This window comes from Chelmon rostratus, chromosome 3, assembly GCF_017976325.1.
Source record: "Chelmon rostratus isolate fCheRos1 chromosome 3, fCheRos1.pri, whole genome shotgun sequence".
NCBI classification, from domain to species: Eukaryota; Metazoa; Chordata; class Actinopteri; order Chaetodontiformes; family Chaetodontidae; genus Chelmon; species Chelmon rostratus.
Genome location: NC_055660.1, coordinates 22,357,664 through 22,379,730, shown reverse-complemented (window position 1 = coordinate 22,379,730; position 22,067 = coordinate 22,357,664). Strand labels below are relative to the sequence as shown.

The 22,067-nt window shown below is 42.5% G+C and overlaps 1 protein-coding gene across 1 annotated transcript; it reads left to right on the top strand.

Annotated features, from left to right (window-relative positions):
• Positions 1 to 1,969: 1,969 nt before the first annotated feature.
• On the top strand, positions 1,970 to 21,792 carry aspscr1 (ASPSCR1 tether for SLC2A4, UBX domain containing). Its single transcript, XM_041934217.1, has 17 exons — positions 1,970 to 2,070; positions 2,305 to 2,360; positions 2,908 to 3,022; positions 6,020 to 6,120; positions 7,876 to 7,933; positions 8,015 to 8,088; positions 8,215 to 8,782; positions 9,538 to 9,597; positions 9,724 to 9,863; positions 10,704 to 10,785; positions 10,904 to 10,970; positions 11,384 to 11,446; positions 12,987 to 13,039; positions 16,942 to 16,993; positions 17,165 to 17,234; positions 17,775 to 17,953; positions 21,458 to 21,792. The coding sequence occupies exons 1-17, from the start codon at positions 1,981 to 1,983 to the stop codon at positions 21,466 to 21,468; spliced, it is 1,839 nt and encodes a 612-aa protein (XP_041790151.1). The 5' UTR covers positions 1,970 to 1,980; the 3' UTR covers positions 21,469 to 21,792.
• The last annotated feature ends 275 nt before the right edge of the window (positions 21,793 to 22,067 follow it).

The following is a 22,067-nucleotide window of genomic DNA, read 5'->3' as shown; positions in this document are numbered from 1 at the left end:
GGTGTCACACACACATTTAACAGCTGTTCTTTAAAACTCATACCATCTTTTGAATGGGTCAAACAAAGGCTGCTGCATCAGATCTTTGTATCACAGCTCTGTACATGCTACCAGCTATATGGAGAGGTTTGGTCTGCCAGCTGCTCAGGGGAGCAACCCCAACAGTGGATCCTTCCTCATCATCAGCAGGAAGGAACAGATCTATATCAGGACATTTTTAGCAGATGAATGTTTTTTGGAGAACTTTTCTGTCTTCTTCCTCCTTTAAGCCTTCACAAACGTGGTTTGCTGAGCACATGCAGCCCTTTTCTGGTTCTGTCTCTGGTCCTGTTTAACACTCTCTGTCTGTCTCACCATGATTTTCCTCTCAGTGCCCACCAAGGATTCAGAGCAGCTGGCTTTGAAACGGAAAGGTTTTGATGGTTGGCCTTGACTTCACTGTTCTCCTCCCTCACTTCTTACTCATCTTCACTGTTGATGCGAGCAATTAAGGGCTTCTCTGGTTTGAACTTTATCTGGTCCACAGATCATAATCCCTTCTGGTCATAACTCTTACTTTAAAACCGCACCATTTGTCTTTCTGTGGTGGCACTGACTCCTGACACTTTGACATAACTTTCCCTCAGAAATATGACAGTATTTCCACACAGCAGCTTGACAGTATGTAGGAACCACAGCCTTGTCTGGCTGAAGCACCTTGATCAAGAAAACAGCTAGCTGTTTGTTAAAAAGTTTCCAGAAAATTTCTTTGGCTCATCCCCATCTAAAGCATTTTCTTCCTCTTCTTTAAAATCCATTTTAAATGTAATATCTCATAAATTTTGCTCACTTCTACTGAAACAATTTAAATCAGTATTCAAACCAGCCCAGCATCCACCTTTTGCTGACATTCAGCAACACGCTGCCATTAATTTTTGTTTTCTGACTTTGATAGGCTTCAGGGTTTTAGTAGAAAGCCAACCCTGTTTAAAAGTGCATTTGTTTGCCATTCGTTTAGCTGTGACTAAAGATGTTTTGTACGAAAATGTTGCATACTCCCAGCACAGATGCCTTCATGTGTCCAGGCAGTTTTGAAGTTTCTAGCCTGCTGAGCGAGGAAGGAAACTGATTGTTTGTTTGTTTATTCAGACGGTGGCAATTTCCCCCCAGAACTGAGAACTGTATTCACCTCTGTCTCTCTCTCTCTCTTTCCCAGGTGGAGTCTGACTCTGAATGTTGCTGAAGTGGTCAGTCAGTCAGTTGCATGTTCTCTGACGCTCTGACCTCACACCTCTCCAGCTGTTGGCACCACGTGTCCTGGTGTCTGTCCAGTCTGATTCCAGCTTTGATCCACACTGATTCGTGCTGAGAAAAAGCGAAACTAAAGAATGAAAGAACTAAATATTTGGACTGAACCTTATGAGGGTTATTGACATTTTAATGAAGTTTTAACATTTGGATTGCATTTGGAAGTTAAAAAGTAGAGATGACTAATAAAAAGTATGAGACGTCTCTTTCGGCGTAGAGCTGCTGTGTTTTGATGGCATCATGGTATGGAAGCATGACATCATGTTTCTCTTCTTATTTATTCAAGTTTAATTTGTAAATTGTCTTCATGCATTTCTGTTTGTAAAATATTAAAAGCTACATTGATACATGAAGTGAAATAAACATTTACATTTGTGATTTATGCGGAATTTATTTGATGTTTTTAATATACTGCAGGAAATGTCAGTTGTCACATGGGGTTGTTTTTTCAGTAGACCATCGCTTCTAGAAAGGCAGTGAGATCTGTGGATTGTTCAAAATTCCTGGGACATTGTTTCAGGCACAAAAGGAAAAACGTGAGACACAGCGCGTTTGTGTTTTTTTAAATTGTGGCTTTCAATGCTGCACTACAGACATGACTTCTTAGAATTTGAGTGAATTGACCCTTTAAATCCAGATCGTAACGTGTCAATAAAGTTTATTCAAATAAACACCGCGACGTCACGACACACAATGGCTGCCAGTGGTACAGCTGTAACGGTTCTCACTCCAAATGGGAGAAGACAAACAGTTAAAGTGTCTCCAAACACACCGTTATTGCAGGTAACTGGCGGTGGAAGAATATTTCATGTTTTTTGACATGAACGGTTAGTTTCACGTCGTTCCTTTGTTCGAAAACCGGAGCAAACTGTTCTCCTCTGAGTTAGCTTGTTTGGCTAACAGTAGTTAGCCAGTGACAGTTCAGTTTCTGTTATCGTGCGGATGAAATGAAATTACCTTGCTGATTAAGTGGCAACACGTAATCTGTGAGTTTCCTCTTGTATTTGTCATCTTTAGGTGCTGGAGGACGTTTGCAAAAAGCATGGATTTAACCCCGACGACCACGGTTTGAAGTGAGTATCGGTTGGCGGATGTAGCTGTCACAGTACTGACAGTTAAGCGAAATTAACGTTGACATTAGCTTTTAATTCGTGGCCTGAGCCTGCATCGATACGTAATCAAGCCATGTGTGTGTAAGTTACTGAGTCGGCTGTAGTCTGCTGTGTCTGAGATGTAAAGCCTAAGAAGTTAACAGGAGTGAACAATTGAATTGGCTGCTGATATTTAATCAGTTAAATATATTATTGTAAGCAGCAGGGCTAACAATGGTTGGTTAGCACCAGAAAACAGAAAAAATGCTACACAGGTGAGATTTTTTTAAAATCTGTAACGTTGCCTTCACTTCACATCAACATGCCTGTGGTTCCTTACTTTAATTACCCTCAGGAATTGTATAATTTTCTTCTTGTCATAGTTATAATAACAGGAGAACGCAGCAGCTCTAGAAGAGAGATGTTCTGACAAATTTAACAGTGCTCTTCATTTTTTGATATTATATAGGAAAGATTTGATTGTCCCGTCATGCTCACATGCCTCTCCTCTGTCATCAACTGTTGACAGGTTTCAGAGAACTACTGTTGACCTGACGCTGCCATGGAGGTTTGCCAACCTGCCCAACAACGCTAAACTAGAAATGGTGACGAGTACAAGGAAACAGGCTGTAGCTGACAGCCAGGTTAGTTAAAACAAAGTGCGTGCTTGCTTGCATGCATGTATATATTACTCATCTTGTGGGGACATAAATCTAGTTACACAGTTTTGTTGTGGGGACTCGCCTTGTCTTTTTGGGGACAAAACACAAGTCCCCGTATTGTGAATCAGCATGCCCCAGCAGAAATAGGCCCTGGGGAAGACCCAGGACCTGCTGGAGGGACTATGTCACTCAGCTGGCCTGGGAACGCCTCGGGGTCCCCCCGGAAGAGCTGGAGGAAGTGTCTGGGGAGAGGGAAGTCTGGGCATCCCTGCTTAGACTGCTGCCCCCGCGACCCGGCCCCGGATAAGCGGAAGAAAATGGATGGATGGATGGATGGATGGATAAATTTTGTGGTGAAGAGGTTATCCTAAGTTTAGGATAAGGTTAGGGTCAGGCAAGGAGTGGTTATGCTTAGGGTTAGGGTAAGTCTCCAGGAAATTAATGTAAAGTCCGCTGAAGCGATGGGAACATGATTGTGTGTGAGTGTGAGAGAGACAGACAGACAGAGAGAGAGAGAGAGACCGAGACAGGCAGAGTGAGATAACAGTGTTAAACTTTGGTGGCTCTCCACATAATAAATATGCATTCAATCATCAGTGTATATGTGAAGCACAATATTTAAGAGTACATATGGTGATTGTCTGCCAGTTGGTATCACTGGTAGTATAGAAGCTTGACTCTCAGGTCTGACTTAGTAAAAACAGTTTATCACATATATATGCTTTTTAACACTTTGAACAACGTTCAAGATATTCTGTATGTTAAACTCGATGACTAGTTCATGGTTTTGATATGGTTTTCCTATTTTACAATATGTTCGAATCACTCTTTCATTGTTCATATGTTCGTGGGGGTTTTTTTGTTTTGGTGTTTTTGCTTTGGAGGATTTCACTCAGTTCAAAATATTGTATTAGTTAATTTTGATGTACTTTGGACTATGGACCAACAAAGTGTCTCAGTATGGTGCTATTTCACCAAGAGCCACCAGAACAGCTTCAGTGCTCTTCGTCATAGATGCTTCAAGTCTCTGAAATTTACTCATTTGGTGTCATGATGTTGGAAATGTCCTATAGGCGCCTAGTAAGATTGAGATCTTTTTCATGCTCTTCAGTCAGTGACCTCTTGCCTTGTATGAAAGCATCTGCATTCATTTGATTACTTTTTTATTCAGGCTTTTTCTTTTAATTTGCACACAGTCACACTGTCACAATACAGAGTATGCTCTAGAACACATCAGATTTGCAAGAAAATAATCTATGCTTAACTTGATTATGAAGAGCTTTAACTTCCACTAAGTTAAGCATGCAGAGGTGGGATGGATCCCTTTATAACAAAGTGCAGGGAATCTGATCCACACAGACATATGAGCTATGATTGTGTCAGACAACCCTCAATTGGCAAAAGACATAACAGTTCAAAGAGGAAATATCTGCGGGGAAGAAAGGAAATACCTCTGCTTCAATAACGCAACACAAAGTATAGTGAGGCTGGTGCCAGAGCATCAGTATCATATCACATGAAACCATATTAAGATTTGGCCTTCCATAATTATGTTTGGAAAAAACCTATACAAAAATGTGATATTTAGCCTTATGTTGCAATATCAGTGTCATTTTGGTATGTCTGTCAGTTGTATATGTGGGTTTTTATTGTCAGTACCTGGAAATTCGTAAATTCTTCTTCTGTGTTGCTGCGTTCACTCTGATGTGATCTGTATCCAAAAACACACTTTGTTGTAGCTGAGCTGTAGTTTCCTATGACATCATGGCATCATAATCTAAGCAGTAAAATCACGGCTGGGTTTGATCTGTTGTTCTTGTTCATTTGATGGATGGTTGACTGTTGATACCTCACAGAATTTATACACTCACTCACTTTCACAAACACACACACACACACACACATTCTTGTACCACACACACACATTCAGGCTCTCCCAACATTTACCTCAGCCAGACTGGTGTGTGAGAGTGTTTTGTGTTTGGCCGTTGACAGCCAAGGCGCTCTTTTCATCTCTCCCAGTGTGCCGACGTACATCATCCTTTCTTTACAGAACAACATGGTTGGGTTATGTTTACTGAACAACCATGTTGTTCAGTAAACATAAACAACTCTTATAATGACTCAGAGAGAGAAAGAACAGCATAGACTTGCACTGATGCCTGGTGTTACTCATTTCCAGACTGAGGTAGGCCCACATGTGCAGCTTAATCAAGTTCGATTATCAAGAATTTTCTTTCTGCAAAGTGGCTCAAGACTATAGAGCCAAGGAGGTAGAAATGGCCACCTAGAGAGATTTTGATACTTGGTATAGTTAGTATCCTTTCTGCATTTAAGGTAAACTTTTATCGCACATTCCTGTAGTGTGATAGCTTTTTAGGGAAAAAAAAGCAATTTACATCCATGTATTTTTAATATTTGCATTCTATAGTAATTAAAGGCGACCAATATTGTGAAAAGGTTTAAAGCAAAGAGTCAGTTGGACACTTGAAAGTTGTTTAATATGCTTGTTTAGTATTAATGTTTGGGATTGACCTTTTTTAAATTTGTTTAAACCAAATAAGGTCTCCATGTTCATATTTGCAGTACTTCATAAGAAAAAAGTAAAAAATAAAGAAAAGTCTGTGATCCTTGTGGCCAAGGTTTCTAAGACATGTACCATGTCATTTTGGATCAAATCCAGGAGGGGTCCTTTGTCAAGTCTGTCAAACCTTTGTCACCAGCTCTTATGATAAATGCAAAAACTGCCACAAAAAACACATAGCCAGCCTTCCTACTCATCTCCTCTCTGTCTATAGCACATGCATACCGTTTATACTATGAGGTTAGACACCCAGCTCGAGAGGTGTGCATGGACTGTTGTTGATCATTTAGACGTGTTATTATTTCCTCACATTAGTTAGCGTATGAAGTGTGTTTGTGGTCTTTGATGTATGTTCAAACTGTAGTTTTGTGTCACTGTGGTTTCATGTGGCTCAGGTGCGGATTGCACTGCAGATGGAGGACGGCTCTCGGCTCCAGGGTTCCTTCTCGTGTGGACAGAGTCTTTGGGAACTGCTCACCCATTTCCCCCAGATCAGGTGTGTGTGTATGAGTATTTGCACATGTGCAGAGTTTATTTGTGTGGGTGTGCCCTTGTGCATCTATCATCGTGAGGATTAAATAGAACCAATGTGAGGACATTTTTGGAAAGTGAAGACATTTTTTCCAGTTCTCACTTCTTCACAGGACTGTTCGAAGGTTAAAACTTGGTTTTAAATACTACAATACCCAAGAGCTTCGGTTGCCATTGCTGTGGAGAAGCGTCCAGTCAGAGGTGTCATTTGGAGTAGTAGTGAAGTCAAAACCCTTTGGTGTTGTTAATTTGGTCTTGCAGTTGCCACAGTACCGTAGTTTATGGGTTCATCAAAAATTGAACCTGAATTTAAAATTGAATTTATTTAACCTGCAGGTTATGACATCAGTTTTCTCAATACTGTGATGTTTTGCTTCAGCCCACTGTTGCAGAGGCACGTCACTCAATTTTAAGTTGTGATTGGATGTTGTAGAATAAATTCTCTTTTCATGGATTTATCCAAGACGTAGAGGTACTCCTGTGAGTCACCTGCCGTTGTCCATTAATCAGGAGAAAATTAATCAGCCTTTTATGGGGCAGCTAAAATATCGTCTTTGCAACTCTATTCAATGTTTTCCACTGGACATGGATGGCAGAGGAACACGGCAGGGCTAGGCGGTTAATCAGATTTTTTTTTTTAAATTGTGATTTTTGCTTCCCATCATTAAGAAAACAAGACAATTGAGATCAAATGATCGTTGTACCACATTCTTTTTCACAGTGATGCTCTCATTTCATCTTGTGTTATAAATCCAGTGCACCTCTTTCCTTTACAGCGGTGTGCTTTCACCCCTCACTGAAAGCCCAAACCCACTCTCAGCCAGTTCTGGCATGTTAAGTCAATAAATGACTGATTATTCAAAGTCAGTGAGTAATTGTGTTCAATAGTCGTGATCTCAGTATTAACTAAAATAATCCTGATTATGATTTTTGCCATAATCGAGCAGCTCTTAAAACACAGTTCATTACTTTGAAAATAAATTTGATTATTTTATGTGTTTTTTCCTACATTTGCCATGTTGTTTTATTTATTTGAACAGCCCCAGTAAGGCGCTAGAGGTGATACTCACACTATGGACGACAAACGTGTTTGTGTGTGTGTGTCTGCCTTTCTATCCCGCAGGCCAGAAAGCGAGGGTGACCATTGTGTAGGAATGAATGCCGGCCAACACTGTGATAGATAACCTCCCTTCTTCTCATCACTCCTCTGCTGTGGTTTAAACTTTCCCACACATTACCGCCACTCACTCAGACACACACACATGCAGCTGTTACTCAGTAGTTCCAGCTGTGCGGTCCCAGGTGCTCGTGCGTCCGTCCAGCCCTCATCTCATCTCCATTAAATGACATCACTCCATATCCTGACCCTTTTCCAGGGAAGTTACGCTTCCATGAAATGAATATTAGCTCCACACCGGCGTAAAAGCTCTAGGAATGTTGTGAAGCGGAGGGGGAAGCTTTGATTTTCAGAATTGAGGAGAACAATAGTAAAACATTTATGGTTCAATTAGTTTCTACACGGGATTGTGCACACATGGTTTGCACATGCAGAGAGCGTGCCACTGCATCGCATGAGGTTTTATTGTAAAATCACAGAGCTGGTTTCCTTGAACAAGGGAAAGTCACTTCTGTGTTTAGTTTTGTCACTGTTAAAGCAAATAAAAATCATTCGGCCATAATTTTAATGTCTGTTTTTCCTGCCGTCACCACCTCATTACAGTGTGTCGGAGCTGTCTGAGTCAGGATCCACCCCCGTGTGTGTTTACATGAGAGATGAGGTATGCAGCGTTCTTTGACTCTCCCTTTTTCAAGAGATGAAAGTGAGTTTTATGGTAACAAAGCTGTCTGTGTGTGTGTAGGTGACTGGGGAAGAAGCACTCAAGAAGGCCACTCTGAAGTCTCTGGGTCTTACAGGGGGAAGTGCCATTGTCAGGTAGGCTGCGCGTGTTCAAGCTGATTTGAATAATGTGTTCAAACAGCATAAAGTCAGAAGACGATTTAGAGTTGAAAGTTTAGTGTATGCTTCATAGTAGAGCTATTGTTTCCATTTCTTTTTAAGGTTTTTACTCAAAAACAGCAAAGCACAAGGAGAGGATGGCAGGGAAGCCACTGAAGCAGCTGCTATGCCAACCACAAATGTTGCCAAGGAAACCATATTTATCCCGCCATCTCAGCCCAATCCTGCTCCGTCGCCCCCGGAGACGTCAATAACAGAGGTACCGAGTAAAAATTCAAACCCCCATAGGCCAATGGAAACCGACCCTGTGCCACCTTCCGCCCCTTCCAAAAGCACGCTTCCTGTTCAAGCGGAAGAGGTTCCAAACTCCCAGGATGCAGTTCGGCCAAAGCTTACTCCTGTCGAGAGAGGAACGTCAGAGGAGGATGGGGAGAAACCAGGGCCATCAGGACTGAACTCCCACCCATCTATGTCTTCCTCCTCCGCCGCTCCCTCTGCTGCCTTCATTCCCTTCTCTGGAGGCGGTCAGCGCCTCGGGGGTCCCCAGGGAGGTGCAGCAGGACGCTCACTAGCTTCATCTTCATCATCCTCATCTCTCTCAGCTCTGACTGCTGCAGTTGAATCACCCAAAGCCAAGAAAGCCAAATCCAGCCATGGTTTTAGCACCAAGGTGAGCTGCATCACTACAACAAGGGCAAGTGAAGAAAGTCCAAATATCTTATTTTAGAATTGTTGTATCAGATAAAATAGACGTTATTAATCCCCAGCCAGGGATTACTAATATTGTCTTTTTTATCAGAAAGGAATTACCTTTCCAAGCAAAATTGATGTTTTCAGATTATTAGGTCTTTGGAAAACAATCGAGGCATGGTTCATCCAGCAGTTACAGTTTGCTTAGCTGTCATGAAACTGCAGATGTTAGCGTTTCCATTTTTTCAGCACTTCTAGAACTGCTTGTCCAAGTTGGCTTAAAAAGTGATGATCTTCATTTTATATGATTGAAAGCTGCAGAACTAAATTGACCTTGTGTTTAGATTGCTTTTCCAACTGTTGTTTCCAAGATCAGGAATAACTTCTAACCTCAGACTGTTGGTCAAAGTATGGTTGTCAATCCGTTTCTCAGCTAAAGCAGAGAAGAGATACATCAGAATAGTGGATTTCTTGGTCAGTACATAACGTACACATGAGGCTACCAGGATGCTCATATTATATGCCATATCATGCGTTTAAGATCATGTAATGTTGATGGCAGTCGGCCAATTTTAATGCCAGCTTCAAGAAATGTCATCAAGTCATTTTTGCTTCCCTCATTGGCAGATTTTCCTTTTTGTTTGATAAAAGCAAATTTATAAATTTCACACAATGTTGTGCTGTTGTGCTCCACAAGTAACTGAGTATAAATATCCTTTCCAATACTTTTCATAGTGTCAAACCACTGCCGGTCAGCCAGACGAGGACATGGAGCAGGGGGAGGAGTTCTTGGAGGTAAACCCATTTGTTTCTGGTCAGAAGTTTCTCACCTTTAGTGTGTTACCTCTTCCTTTCAGTTTATCAGCTGTCCAGAGTTTTTTTTTGTTTTCATCCTTTCATTCACTCGCTGTCTTCCTGCAGCCAGTAGAAAGGGAGCCTCTCATCTACCACCTGGACTCGGTGTCCCATCCCTCCAAGGACCACGGTGATCTGCCCGACGAGTTCTTTGAAGTGACGGTGGATGATGTGCGCAAGCGATTCGCCCAGCTGAAGAGCGAGAGGTGGGAGAAGGAAGTGAATGGATGCGGTTGAGTGACTTTCGGGTCAGAGGACTGCGTGTGATATTTAGTATAAATACCTTGTTGCTGCAGGAACACGTCTGGATCAGATGTGTTCCTGCACTGTTTGTAACAGATAATTAGTCAGTTTGGCATTCGGTCCTGTGGTGTTGTGTCGATGTATAACCCTTAATTGCAGAATACCATAGCAATGATGAGAGGCCATAGGCAGGGAGAATGCCGGGCATCACTGCGTGCGTTTTGAAGTTTTTTTTTTTTTTTTTTTTTAATTTATTATGAGTTTGAAGTTTTTATTTATTTATGAGCGCTTCTTCAAAACAGATGCGGACAAGTTTACTCTGCGCTCTCTGGATGTGGCCGCAGCAGACCACAGCTGCTGAGACATTGTGTGTGTTTGTAAACATGTTCTCATTTATAAGACACCACGCACACTACAAAAAGCTTCTAAATAGGGCATCCAGGGAGCAATTAGTGAGCCTGTTCTGGATAGACGTTTATCTTCCAGCCATCGACCAAACACCGTCAGGTTGAGACCACACCGCGTACGTCCTTTAATCTCTGTCTACACTGACTTAGCTGGCTGCCTCGTGGCTGCACTACTACCGTGTCAATGACTGCAATTACCAAGGGTGGAATTAAGCCGACCACAGCAATTCATCTCGTGCCTCTTGACGCGCACACACGCATGCACGGCCACACACGAGTCAGGGTAGAGGGAGAAACTTTTTCTGCTCGTCTTTCCCATTGTTGACTCCGACACTACAGTCGGCTTTGTATTTCATTATAACCGTGTCTTGTCTCCTTCTACTGTCGTTCCTCCAGGAAGGTTCTGGAAGAGGCCCCGCTGATGACTAAATCTCTGAGAGAGGCACAGATGAAGGAGAAGATGGAAAGATATCCCAAAGTGAGCATGAGTGACAGATGTGTATTCGCATCTTAATCATAATCCAGTTTTTAAATGTGTGTGTGTTTTTAGGAAATGTACAGACACTGAATAACCCGCTGCCACCCTGTGTCTCCAGGTGGTCCTGAGGGTCCAGTTTCCAGACAGACATGTTCTACAAGGTTTCTTCAGGCCTCTGGAGACAGGTGTGTGTGTGTGTGTGTGTGTGTGTGTGTGTGTGTGTGTGTGTGTGTGTGTGTGTGTGTGTGTGTGTGTGTGTGTGTGTGTGTGTGTGTGTGTGTGTGTGTGTGTGTGTGTACATGTGCACATGAGTGCGTGTGTGTGGAGAGTGTTCATTTCAGCTGGCTAGCCACAGGTATGGTTGCAATGTTAAAGCTGCTTGCGGCTCCCTCACCACATTTATGACTGTAGCCACACCAGAGTGACAGAGACAGCAAGAATGAGACAGGTCTGTAATTCCATGGATTAGATCCACCTCAGCCCCAACAGCAACACGACAACCAGCAGATCAACAAATCTGAGGGAAATTCCATCTGAAAAATGAATGATACTCCTCACAGTGACTGATGTAGGCGTTATGTGTTTGTTTTGTGTCCAGTTGGTGCTGTGAGGCATTTTGTGAGGAGCCACTTGGAGGATCCTCAGCTCAGTTTCTACCTGTGTAAGTGCCATTTATTCTTCCCCCGAATTAATCACAACATCATCAACCACAGAAATGCAGCCCCGTTGCTCCTTTCTGAAGGTTTGATGATGTTACGAAACCAGATTTCTGTGCTTTCGCACTTGGCCTGAAAATATCTCGAATAATTCCATCTTATTAAGAAGTTGTGTGTTACTCTTGTTGATTCTTCTATCATTTCTATCAGCTTTGATTCTAAATTGACCAGTACTTCAAAAAGTTGGGGATTTGTGTAGCATATAAAACAGAATGTGATAACTTGATAATCCTTTCTGACGTATACTCAATTGAAAATAGCACAAAGACAACATATTTAATGTTTTACCTGATCAACTTCATTGATTTTTGTAAATATGTGCTTATTCTGAAGTTGGGATGGGGCAACAAAAGACTGGGACAGTTGTGGAATGATCCAAAAACACCTGTTTAGAACATTCCACAGGTAAACAGGTTCATTGGTAACAGGCGAGGTTCACATGATTTTATGAAGGATATTACTACATGGGCTCAGGAACACTTTGTAAAACCGTCAATAAACACAGTTCATTTGCAGATGATTGCATCCTGTGTTTATTTATGTTTTTTACAGCGTCCCAACTTTTTTGGTATCTGGGTTGTTAAAAACATTTCTGACCAGAGCCCTTAAATATGTCCTGAATGAGACATTTTCCAGTTGAAAAATAAACTTAATGGAGATGCATGTAAATTACCTCAAGCATAATTTGGCATTTCTGCTCTGAAATTTGTTGTTACTTATCAGCCAATATGTACACTAATATCAGTATAGTTGTGATAAATTAATATCAGTTGATTGATCAATCTTGCGCTCTCCTCATCAAAAGTAACTGCTGAGATCTGGGAACACAGCAACATCACTATGATGAGGTTCAACAGGGCAAGAAACAATTGTCAGACAATCATAAACAAGCCAAGATTATCTAAAGCCCTTTCTCTCTTTCAGCTACGTTTGGCTAGCCTGAAGGTCTCATAACCAATAGAAAAACTGGAATAATCGAATAGCATTCATTTTAAGGGTCCGTTGGTGAATCATTTGTCAGTTTTTCCTCGCTGTCCATTTTTCGTTTATTTTACAGCCAGTGCCTCGTGCAGTAGAGGCAGTTTGATGACAAAAACAACAAACATCAAATTGTAGTGGTGGTCATATTCACCAAACGGACCACACAGGACTTCATTTGTTTTTGTGTATGAAGATCTTTAAGTGTTTCCAAAGCTGACTCGCTGTTATTCATAATTTCTGAAAAGAAGTTAAATGACTTCATGTACAATATCTGTTGATTAGGACAAAACATTGTTGCATAGCCGCACAGATGAATGATCATCTTCCATTAGAAAAGCTTGCATTTTAAGAAACAGAGTGTCTGCAAATGTTGATGTCATTCTGTCCATTTTACATTCACTTTGTTCAGTTTAACTTGACAGAATCAGCACGGGTTTTAGTAAGGATGATGTCCCCTCTGTCTAATTTCTGCCCCTTTTGTTTTTGTTGAAAACCTCCTTTCAGTCATCACCCCCCCGAAAACCATTCTGAGCGACCCTTCAGCTACACTGTTTCAGGTAAGAGCCCTCACTCTGCCATTCAAGTCTTTAGGCAACACTTCTTTAAACCACAATAATAAACAGAATGATTTCGCTCAAACAGGCCACATCACAGTCAAACACCAGAAAACAACAAGTCCAAAACTCTGGCTTCCCATCTTTGAAACGATCTCACACACACACACACAGAGAGTGACTGTAAAATGCATCGGCTGGTCCCTCTCTCCTCTTCAAAGCCCCACCACATTCCCGTTCTCCCTCTCTTCTCTTGCTCCTACACACTCTCACACTTGTTCCCCCCTCTCCACTGTCCTTGACCCCAGCTGGGCTTGATTTTTCCCAGACTGGCACATGGGGTTAATACAGGCCTCGCTTTGATCTTGACACACACACACACACACACACACACACACACACACACACACACACACACACACACACACACACACACAGACGTACACAGAGCAATGGCAGCCTTGATGCTTTGTTGCCTTCAGAGCTATTTGAATAATGAAACAGTTGAAAGGGAAGAGATACGAATGAAAAACAAAAAGTTGTCCTCTGGAACGGTTGATCACTCTGCACCCAGACGCCGTCATCAGCTCTCCTTGTTCTTTCATTTTTAGATACACTATTTCATCCTCCTGTTTTCTCTTTTGACACTTCGCCTCGACCTTAAGTAGAAGAAAGTAGGAGTGGAGGAACGAAGGGGAGGAAGAGAAAGTAGTTTGAAGTGATATCCTGTTGTGATGATGAAGGGACTGATACAAGAGATAACGATCCTCAAATGCGTGTGTGTGTGTGTGTGTGTGTGTGTGTGCATCCTTTTGGTGCCATGGTCTCTCTGAATCAAATGTGATGTTCTGATGCAAGTCGTTGTCTCTCTATCTTTTTTTTGTCTTTTGTCCCTTCCTGAACTTTCCCTGCCTGTTTATCACTACACGTCCCTCTCCAGTACCCCAACGCCAGCGTTCTCTCTCTTTTTTCCTCTCATTGACCCCCCCCCCCATTCACTTCCACCACCACCACCACCACCACCACCACTACTGTCCCTCTCTCCAACCCTCTCTTGTGCCTCCCCCCTCCTCCCCTCGCCCCCATGTCTCTATCCATTAGGGACTTAAAAGCGTTAAAGTGCACAAAAACAAAATCTTTAATCCCTTTGGTATCATGTCGCACGCACTCATACACACACACACACACACACACACACACACACACACAATGTCTGGCTCTTTTTCCCTGTCTATACATCAATCTTTCACACGCATGCACACACACACACACACACACACACACACACACACACACACACATAAGGAATCTTTAATCTTTTTTGTCATGTCACATAGACATGAGTGCACATGCATATGTATGCTCTGTGTGTGTGTGTCTCTCTCACACACAAACACACACACACGTACACTTTAATCACTTTGTGTCATGTCAGGAAAGGAATGTTTCCCAACCCAGAAGCCCTTTGATACCAGGCGTCCCCTCCCTCATCCGTCTCTCCCTCTGTCTTCCATCAGGATCCTTTCTGCCTCTCTCTCCCTCACTCCATTCCTCTCTCTTATATGTTTTTTTACTCTCTCTCTCTCTCTCTCACACACGCGCACGTGCATGCACGCGCGCGCACACACACACACAGGTCTTGTCCAGTTGCCCTGTCTCATCCCGAATGGAAGTGCCACTGCCAGAGGGAGCAGGATAGCAGGAATGGCCACTGTAACACATTGTTTCCTGCTCACAGGGCTGTGATAATAGCAATTAGGCCAGTGTGTCCCAATTTAGCCACCAGCTAGTGAGGGGGAGGGGGCAGAGAGAGAGAAAGGACAGTGTGTGTCAGATGGGTTGTAGTGGAGGGTAAACCTGCCTAATCCCAGTGACATCCATGCTACCATCTCTTTTTACACTGTTGGTTTGAAACAGTGGAGGGCTGAGCTGCATGGAAAATCTTACGCTGATGGCACTAGCACTGCAGCTAAAAGTTATTTTCACAACCGTTGTTGTTGCTACACCTGTCAAAATGTTCATTCTAACATGGCACACCTGCGGTTTACAGCCATGACTGATTAATCATTCGTCTTGGTAGTTCTTAGTACTTTTCTAAATAGGGAGTCCTTGATTTCAGACAGAGTTAAACACAAACAGCTTCTCATTTCTAGCCGGTGACTGTCGATTTTACGGGCTGAAACGACCAATGACGCTGGCAGACTTTGTTACCTGTAGCTCAGTGATTCAGGTAATTTAGCTAACATTAGATTGACTCATTTTGAAACAAGAATCTTGTGAAATGGGTCTTAAATGTGATATGATACCATAATCATAATAGATGCAAGAACTATGGTGGAACAAGGGATTGTTAGGCATTTTTGCTTTATAAGTAATTTAAATGGTATTAATTACCAAGTAGATCTGTTGTTTGACCAATCACTGTAGCAATAGATCGGATTATTGTACAATAATGACTCCACACACAAGGGGGGTTAGTATTACATATTTCATCACCCACTCAACCAGCCAGAAGTTAGTTGTCTTATCTGTTTAAAGGCTGTTAACCTGGATGCAGTTCAAATTATGGGAAAATCAGAAGACAAGATTGTAAAAGATGTACAAGATTACACATTATAGGCTTGATCAAATGTGTCATGTCTGCGGTGAGAGGCTGTCAGTGTTTATAATATCGTTCTGGAAGCAGCTGGTGACTAACTGGTGGGGAAAGATCACAATGTGGATTCACTTGATGTTCCAGACAAAAAGAACCGTCACTCAAAATATCTTTAACAATACATGATGTCCACCTCCCTGCCTTTACTGACGCTGATCAATAGGTTGGGCGATAAATGGAGATCACATAGATAACAAAATAAAATAAAATCTAAATACATAAAAAAATCCATGACAAGATTATTAAAAAAACATGGGGGGGGGGTAAAGAACATGTTCAAGGCTCACAATAGCAAGGGATTTAGGCTCAGACGCCTCACAAACGGAGAATAAAGGAAAACAGAACGACACATTGAGCTGTGTCTGTTACGTGACAGTAATGATTCCATCTCATGTGTTTTTCACCCTCAACTTTCTGTGGTCAAAGCATGCACTGCAGTCATCTTTTCTGTGGAGACCCTCTATAGTAAGAGGCTCTCTCTACATCTATGGTTAGCATAAAGAATGAAGTCATCTTTTTGGTTTACATGTAGCTTATATGTAATTAAGAACACACGTGATCATATTCATCTGAGGGCAGTTATGCATTTGAGGATATTATTCAGTGGAGGAAAGAGAATAAAAGCAGAAATTCTTCACGGTATTTCCCTTGAGAATAAAGTTGAAGTTTGTCTCTGTTGATGGTTTTTCGGCCACATGATGACCGCCAGCTCAAAGTTAGTTTACCACTACATCATTTCTTCTGCTTACATGCTCTCCTGTGTTGCTCATGTGTTTCTGTGAATTTGCATGACTAGAATCCTTTGAGGGGGAGGGGTTTTCTGAAATTAGCTTTGTTTGCGTACTTTCTATTAGACTCACAGACATGTACCCTCTTTGCCTGTCTGCCTCCGTAATTGTACGGTTGATAATATCTCCCTGCCACCGGTCCATTATAACCATTAAGACGTTTACCGGAGAGAAGTGTTGTGCTTCGGGGGTGAAAGTGTTTTCGCTAACCATTTGATTGCAGCTCATTTTGTGGTCTACTTCAAAGAACCACGGTTACTGGTTCAGATCCCCGAGCAATGAATCATCTTCAAAAATGAACTTGACTTTGGCTTGGATGTGGCGGCAGCACTTGGTTTGCGTGTAGCTGGAGGCAGTTTTGTTTAGATTTTTCCATGTTTTGCAGAAATTGACTTGTGTGCCAAACATTTTTGATGGCTTCTGTTCACTTCTCGTCTTTCTCTCTCTCTCTCTGTCTGCAGGCCGACCTGTTTCCTGGTGCACTGGTGTACTTTGGCTCTGACGTTAAGACAGGTTTTTGTCTTTGGTTCTTTTCTTTCATATGCTGATTTTGAATTTAGATACTGGTGTATTACTGAGGAATGTAATATAACAAAACAATAGTTTACATTGTGTGTGTGTGTGTGTGTGTGTGTGTGTGTGTCTGTGTGTGTTTATCTGTGCATATGTGTGTTTCTGCCACAGATTTTTACATAAAGAGCAACCTGCTTGAATCCTCTGTCTCGGCCATGCAAGCAAATGAGTCCATTGCAAGGTATGTGTATGTCTGTGTGTGTGTGTGTGTGTGTGTGTGTGTGTTTAAATGTGTGTCCTGCCGTGCGTGCATTTGGGTGTGTATGTGCACTTGTATCCCGCGGCAACCAGCCTATTTTCCTGTCACAAAGCTGTCATCATTGGAATCCCTTTGAGGTTCTGCCTAAACAGCAGGTGCCCCCATGCGCCCTCATTTCCTCCACACACGCACACGCACACACATAAACATACACACACACACAAACCATTTTCCAGTCCTTCTAAAGATAGAGCCTATTTCCCAAAAGTGACCCCCATCTGTTGTCCTTTTGCTTCTGTAACAAGGTCATCACTCCGCCTCTGTTTTAGATCTTGCTCTCACTCGGTTATTTCTCTTCACTTGTGCCACAGATCTTCATGGTTTAAATAGATCAAATGGTAATTTCTCAAGAAAACCAAAAGCAGCATGCTGCTATTCTCCAAAGCATCTTTCCTGGTGACACATCGTTCAAGATTTCAACGTTTTGTTTTTGTTTTTGCTTTTTTTCTTATCCCTCCCCAGCTGTATGCCCCGGTCCCCTTTACCCCCTGCCAGCTCAGAGGAGCCTCTGTGTCCCCCAGAGCCGAGGGCGGACATAAGTGGATCCACACCGGACGAGCAAGACCCGTGTGCACACACGCAGGCTGCTAAACCTACCAGATCTGATGCAGGCAAGGTGCCCAAGTGGCTCAAGCTTCCAGGTGAGGACGGGACAGGATGTAGAGCACACGCACTAACACACACTTATTCACTTCCACACCTGTAGTAGGGTTCATTTGGTCCAGACCAATGACTGTAAATAAAGGTGGATGACAAGTTTCCACTTCCTCCCACTGTACAAAAATGAAGCCAAAATATCCCTCATACGGGCGGTGGCATATTGCGCCCCTGACGTCGTTTGAAGCCAGAGCCTGCGCAGTAGTGATCAGGGCATGGAACCACAGTAACAGCTGCTCAACTCTTCCCAGGTTAGGGTTATCTGTTAGCCATCACATTACACCCCCTTATCATAGCCTCAAATAACAAATAAAAACAGTTGAACATACCTTATCAGAACTACCTAAAATGGCAGAAACCAAATATTTATATATTTTTTTTATTTACCGTCCACTTTCATGGAGGGGGTGGGATTTATGACTTTTTCTGCAGCCAGCCACCAGGGACAACGGTTATGTCGTCCATCTTTATGTACATTTACTGGTCTGGACGGAAGAAATAAGGGATTATGAGAATATTAGTCCAGGCTGCAACTTAACATCATATGCCATATATGACGAGGCAGCTGTGGCTCGGGGTAGAGTGGGTCGCCAACTTTTCACAGAGTTGGAGGTTGGACCCCGTCCATGTGCGCCTACATGTAACAAAGGTTATGAAATGATCTTGCCTTATTATATAGGTCCACCGTATCTGTACATCAGTCCCATTCTCATGTAGGCAATATCTCAAGACGGCCTTCAGGGAACTTCTTCAAATTTGGGACAAGCATTCACTGTGACTCAAGGATGAACTCATTACTTGGTGGTGAAAGATCACTGTGACCACACTAAATACGTTTTTGGCCATAACTCAAGAGCTCATATGCTAATTACGACAAAATTTCACATAAATGTCTCACAGCATGAAATGAAGTGATGACATTTTATATCAAGCTCAAAGGTCAGCTTCACTGTGACATCATAATGTCCAGTAAAAACCCTTTCCTGGCCACTCAGGAACAGAAGGTAAAAAATATTCTCTAGGTGAAGACTGGAAGTGATTCGGGGAATCATAATCTTATACACTTAACACCTTTTTATTAAATTCCTTAAAAGTCTTCACAACATATATTATATGAGTCTGGACTGACATGGATGTAAATGCAACTTGACTGGTCGGCAGAGGCAAACAACCACGAGGCGGCTTGTCTGTCAGTCGGTTACTCAAACTCTTGGAAGGGACGGTATGATTTTCTCTGGCTGTTCGTCAGACTGGTCTTTTATGAGCTCTTCATCATGACATTCTGTGACACCAGTCATACTTGGCTGTTTGGCAGATGATGCGGTCCCCGGTCCATTTCCAGGCAGGAGATGTTTTCCCTTGTCAGGAATTTATTTCCTTCATGGCAGCAAAACAATGTTACACAAGCCACCAGAAACTCCTCTAAATCAAGCTGGGCTTCATGAATACTTGAAGGGGTCACTAATTGTGACGGATGCATTATAGAAAGACTTGAAGAAACTGCTGGCCTAGCAACAATTTAGGCTGCAAACAACCCATAATGCAACACTCTCCGTGGAGCCGGTATTACACCAGAACACTCTCGTTATTAAAAAACTAGATCTGGCGTTGTGAATACGCCATTGTTTCGTCTTCAAATATAAAGCTACTGCCACTTTTTCAAATGTTATTCGATTGCTTTATTAGCTAATTCAAACATCAATCTACTGTCACAAAATCTCGTGCTTGGTCTGCTTTACTTTCACCACAAACAAACCACACCAGGGTCCAAGTGGAAGACCCACCTTCTCAGGTGGTCTCGGTGCAGTTGTTTCGTCTGCACCGGAGGTCCATTGACAGCTTTGAAAGCCGTCCAAACAAACCCAACCGAACATGCAAACACACCAGAGTTCACGTGAACCACACCAGACAGGTTGGATGTGAACGCAACCTTACACACCCAACACAGAAACAAGTACTTCACCCCTCAAGCCATCCTCCTTGAAGATCACTTCCTTTTTTTCTGTAGAGAAAGAACAGTGTGTCAGGCACACGCACGCACGCACACACACACACACATATATGCACACAAACCCCAAAACCACAGTCAATAGGAAATGGCCCCTTTTGAAAGCAGAATTCCTCATGACTCAGAAGATAAGGATGCATGTTAGGATGGACCAATTAGTTCAGGATGGTCACCCCTTCCAGCCCAGGAGACCACTACAGACACTCGGAGCCCAGGGAGAGAGCCTGCCGCCGGGCCACATCACACAGCATGAGCCCCTGTGGTCTGTGCAGGCACGGCGCTTTTCTGTTGCTCTATTGTGGTGTTTCTGGTGGTCACTGTATTGATGTTTTTGTTTAGAATAATGCTCCCTTTTCTCCCTCTTTCTGTCTTGTTTGTGTTTTTGTGCGTGTTTTATTTCTGGCTGATCTCCGTGTGTGTCCATGTGCGTCTTTTTTAAAAAGTTGTGGCTGCTTTCTCTTTCATGAGCAAAGTTAAAAGAAAAAGGCTGAGGGGAGGGGAGCTGAATTGGGAGTTATCGACTCCATGTGTGGAACCCTACAGTACAGAGGACACTCAAACACACACACAGACACACACACTTACAAAGACTGTTTATAAATCACTGAAGATGTTCTGTGGTTTAACCTGTCCTATTAGAGATGACATCACAGTGTAGTGATGCGTCCCGGAGGAATCGAGATCAGAGCCAACACACTTCCAGTCTGCAGCCGTCTGGTGACCTTCTGGCACACCAGTAAAGCTCTGTATCTTTGGAATAAAAGCTTTCTGCTTCCTCCTGCATCTTGACAGTCAGCACTGTGTGGACGCCGTGTTGGCAGGAGCTACTTCACATCGCATGCTGCGCAGGGTTTTTGAGAAACAGCCATCAATGGATGATATAGTGCTTGTTTTTAACTGATTTACAAACCATATGCAGTGTCAGTGTTTGAAATACATCTGCAGTCATATATTTTATCGTATGGATATTTTCCCTCCCTGATAAATGAAGACCTATTTAATGGAATAGTTTGACTTTTAGGGAAATGCGCTTATTTGCTTCTCTGGTGGCAAGTTGGATGAGACGACGGATACCACACTCACGTATTTATGCAAAGTATTAAGTTCAGCCATTAGACAGTTAGCTTAGCTTAAGCTCACCATAAAGATAGCGAGCCTGGCTTTGTCCAAAGGTTAAAAAAACATGCACCAGCACCTCTAGAGCTCAGTAATTAACAGGATATATCTTGTTTTAATCTGTACAAAAAGCAAAGTTTAAAAATGGTATGTTGTGGTTGGCCTTGCACAGTGACAGCATATTTAATTGACAGACATCAGAGCGGTATTGATCTTCTTACCAGGCCTACAGAAAGAATTGAACATGTGTTTCCTAAAATGTCAACCTATTCCATTAAATTTGGCAGGAGTGTTAAAAAATGTGACTGTTAAAATTGTTGTTTGTTGACTGACAGAGCTGTTGTCTGCTGTTTTCCCCTCACAGGTAAGAAATAAAGCGGCTGCGGTGTGTTTATGGGAGGACTTACCAGGACAGACGTCTGACAAGCTGCTTGTAGACCGAGTAGAGCACTTAAACCTTTGCTGCCCTTTGATAAAAGGCTCAAGTTGTGACCGCAGCTGATTTAATCCACCGTTGAAGAAGCCTGCACTTGACTAGGTTTTCAAACGGTCCAAATAACGGGATAAATGACTGAGTAAGGTTATCGAGAATATTTCATGACTAAGATGTGTTTCATTCCGGTTGGAGGAAAGAGTGCTGAAGAGGCTGTTTTTATTCACCAGAAGAGAATGAGTGCCAAGTGAATAAAGGTTGTTGTACTGAAAATGAGTCTTCTCCATTAATTGACACATTATAATCTTTTCTTTGGGTGATATGAAAGGAGTTTATATCACTAATTCCAATATTAAGGTTATGTTTCTAACTGAGTTTTATTGCTCTTTCTTTTCCTTTAGAGGAAGCTGAAGTCCATAAGGTTTTTGTTTTGATCTCCTCCTGTATATAACCTGCACTCCATAGCAACGGGAGCTAAGGTGTCTCCCACTTCAGCAGGACATTGTGATTACTCGGTCTCCCAGGGCTCCTTGTACATGCA

What these genes read in the sequence shown, in the direction of transcription:
- aspscr1 (XM_041934217.1), top strand. Translation starts at nt 1,981, where the DNA reads ATGGCTGCCAGTGGTACAGCTGTAACGGTTCTCACTCCAAATGGGAGA. An exon ending in CCCGACGACCACGGTTTGAA is followed by an intron (nt 2,361 to 2,907) that starts GTGAGTATCGGT and finishes AACTGTTGACAG; the next exon opens with GTTTCAGAGAACTACTGTTG. An exon ending in AGGCTGTAGCTGACAGCCAG is followed by an intron (nt 3,023 to 6,019) that starts GTTAGTTAAAAC and finishes CATGTGGCTCAG; the next exon opens with GTGCGGATTGCACTGCAGAT.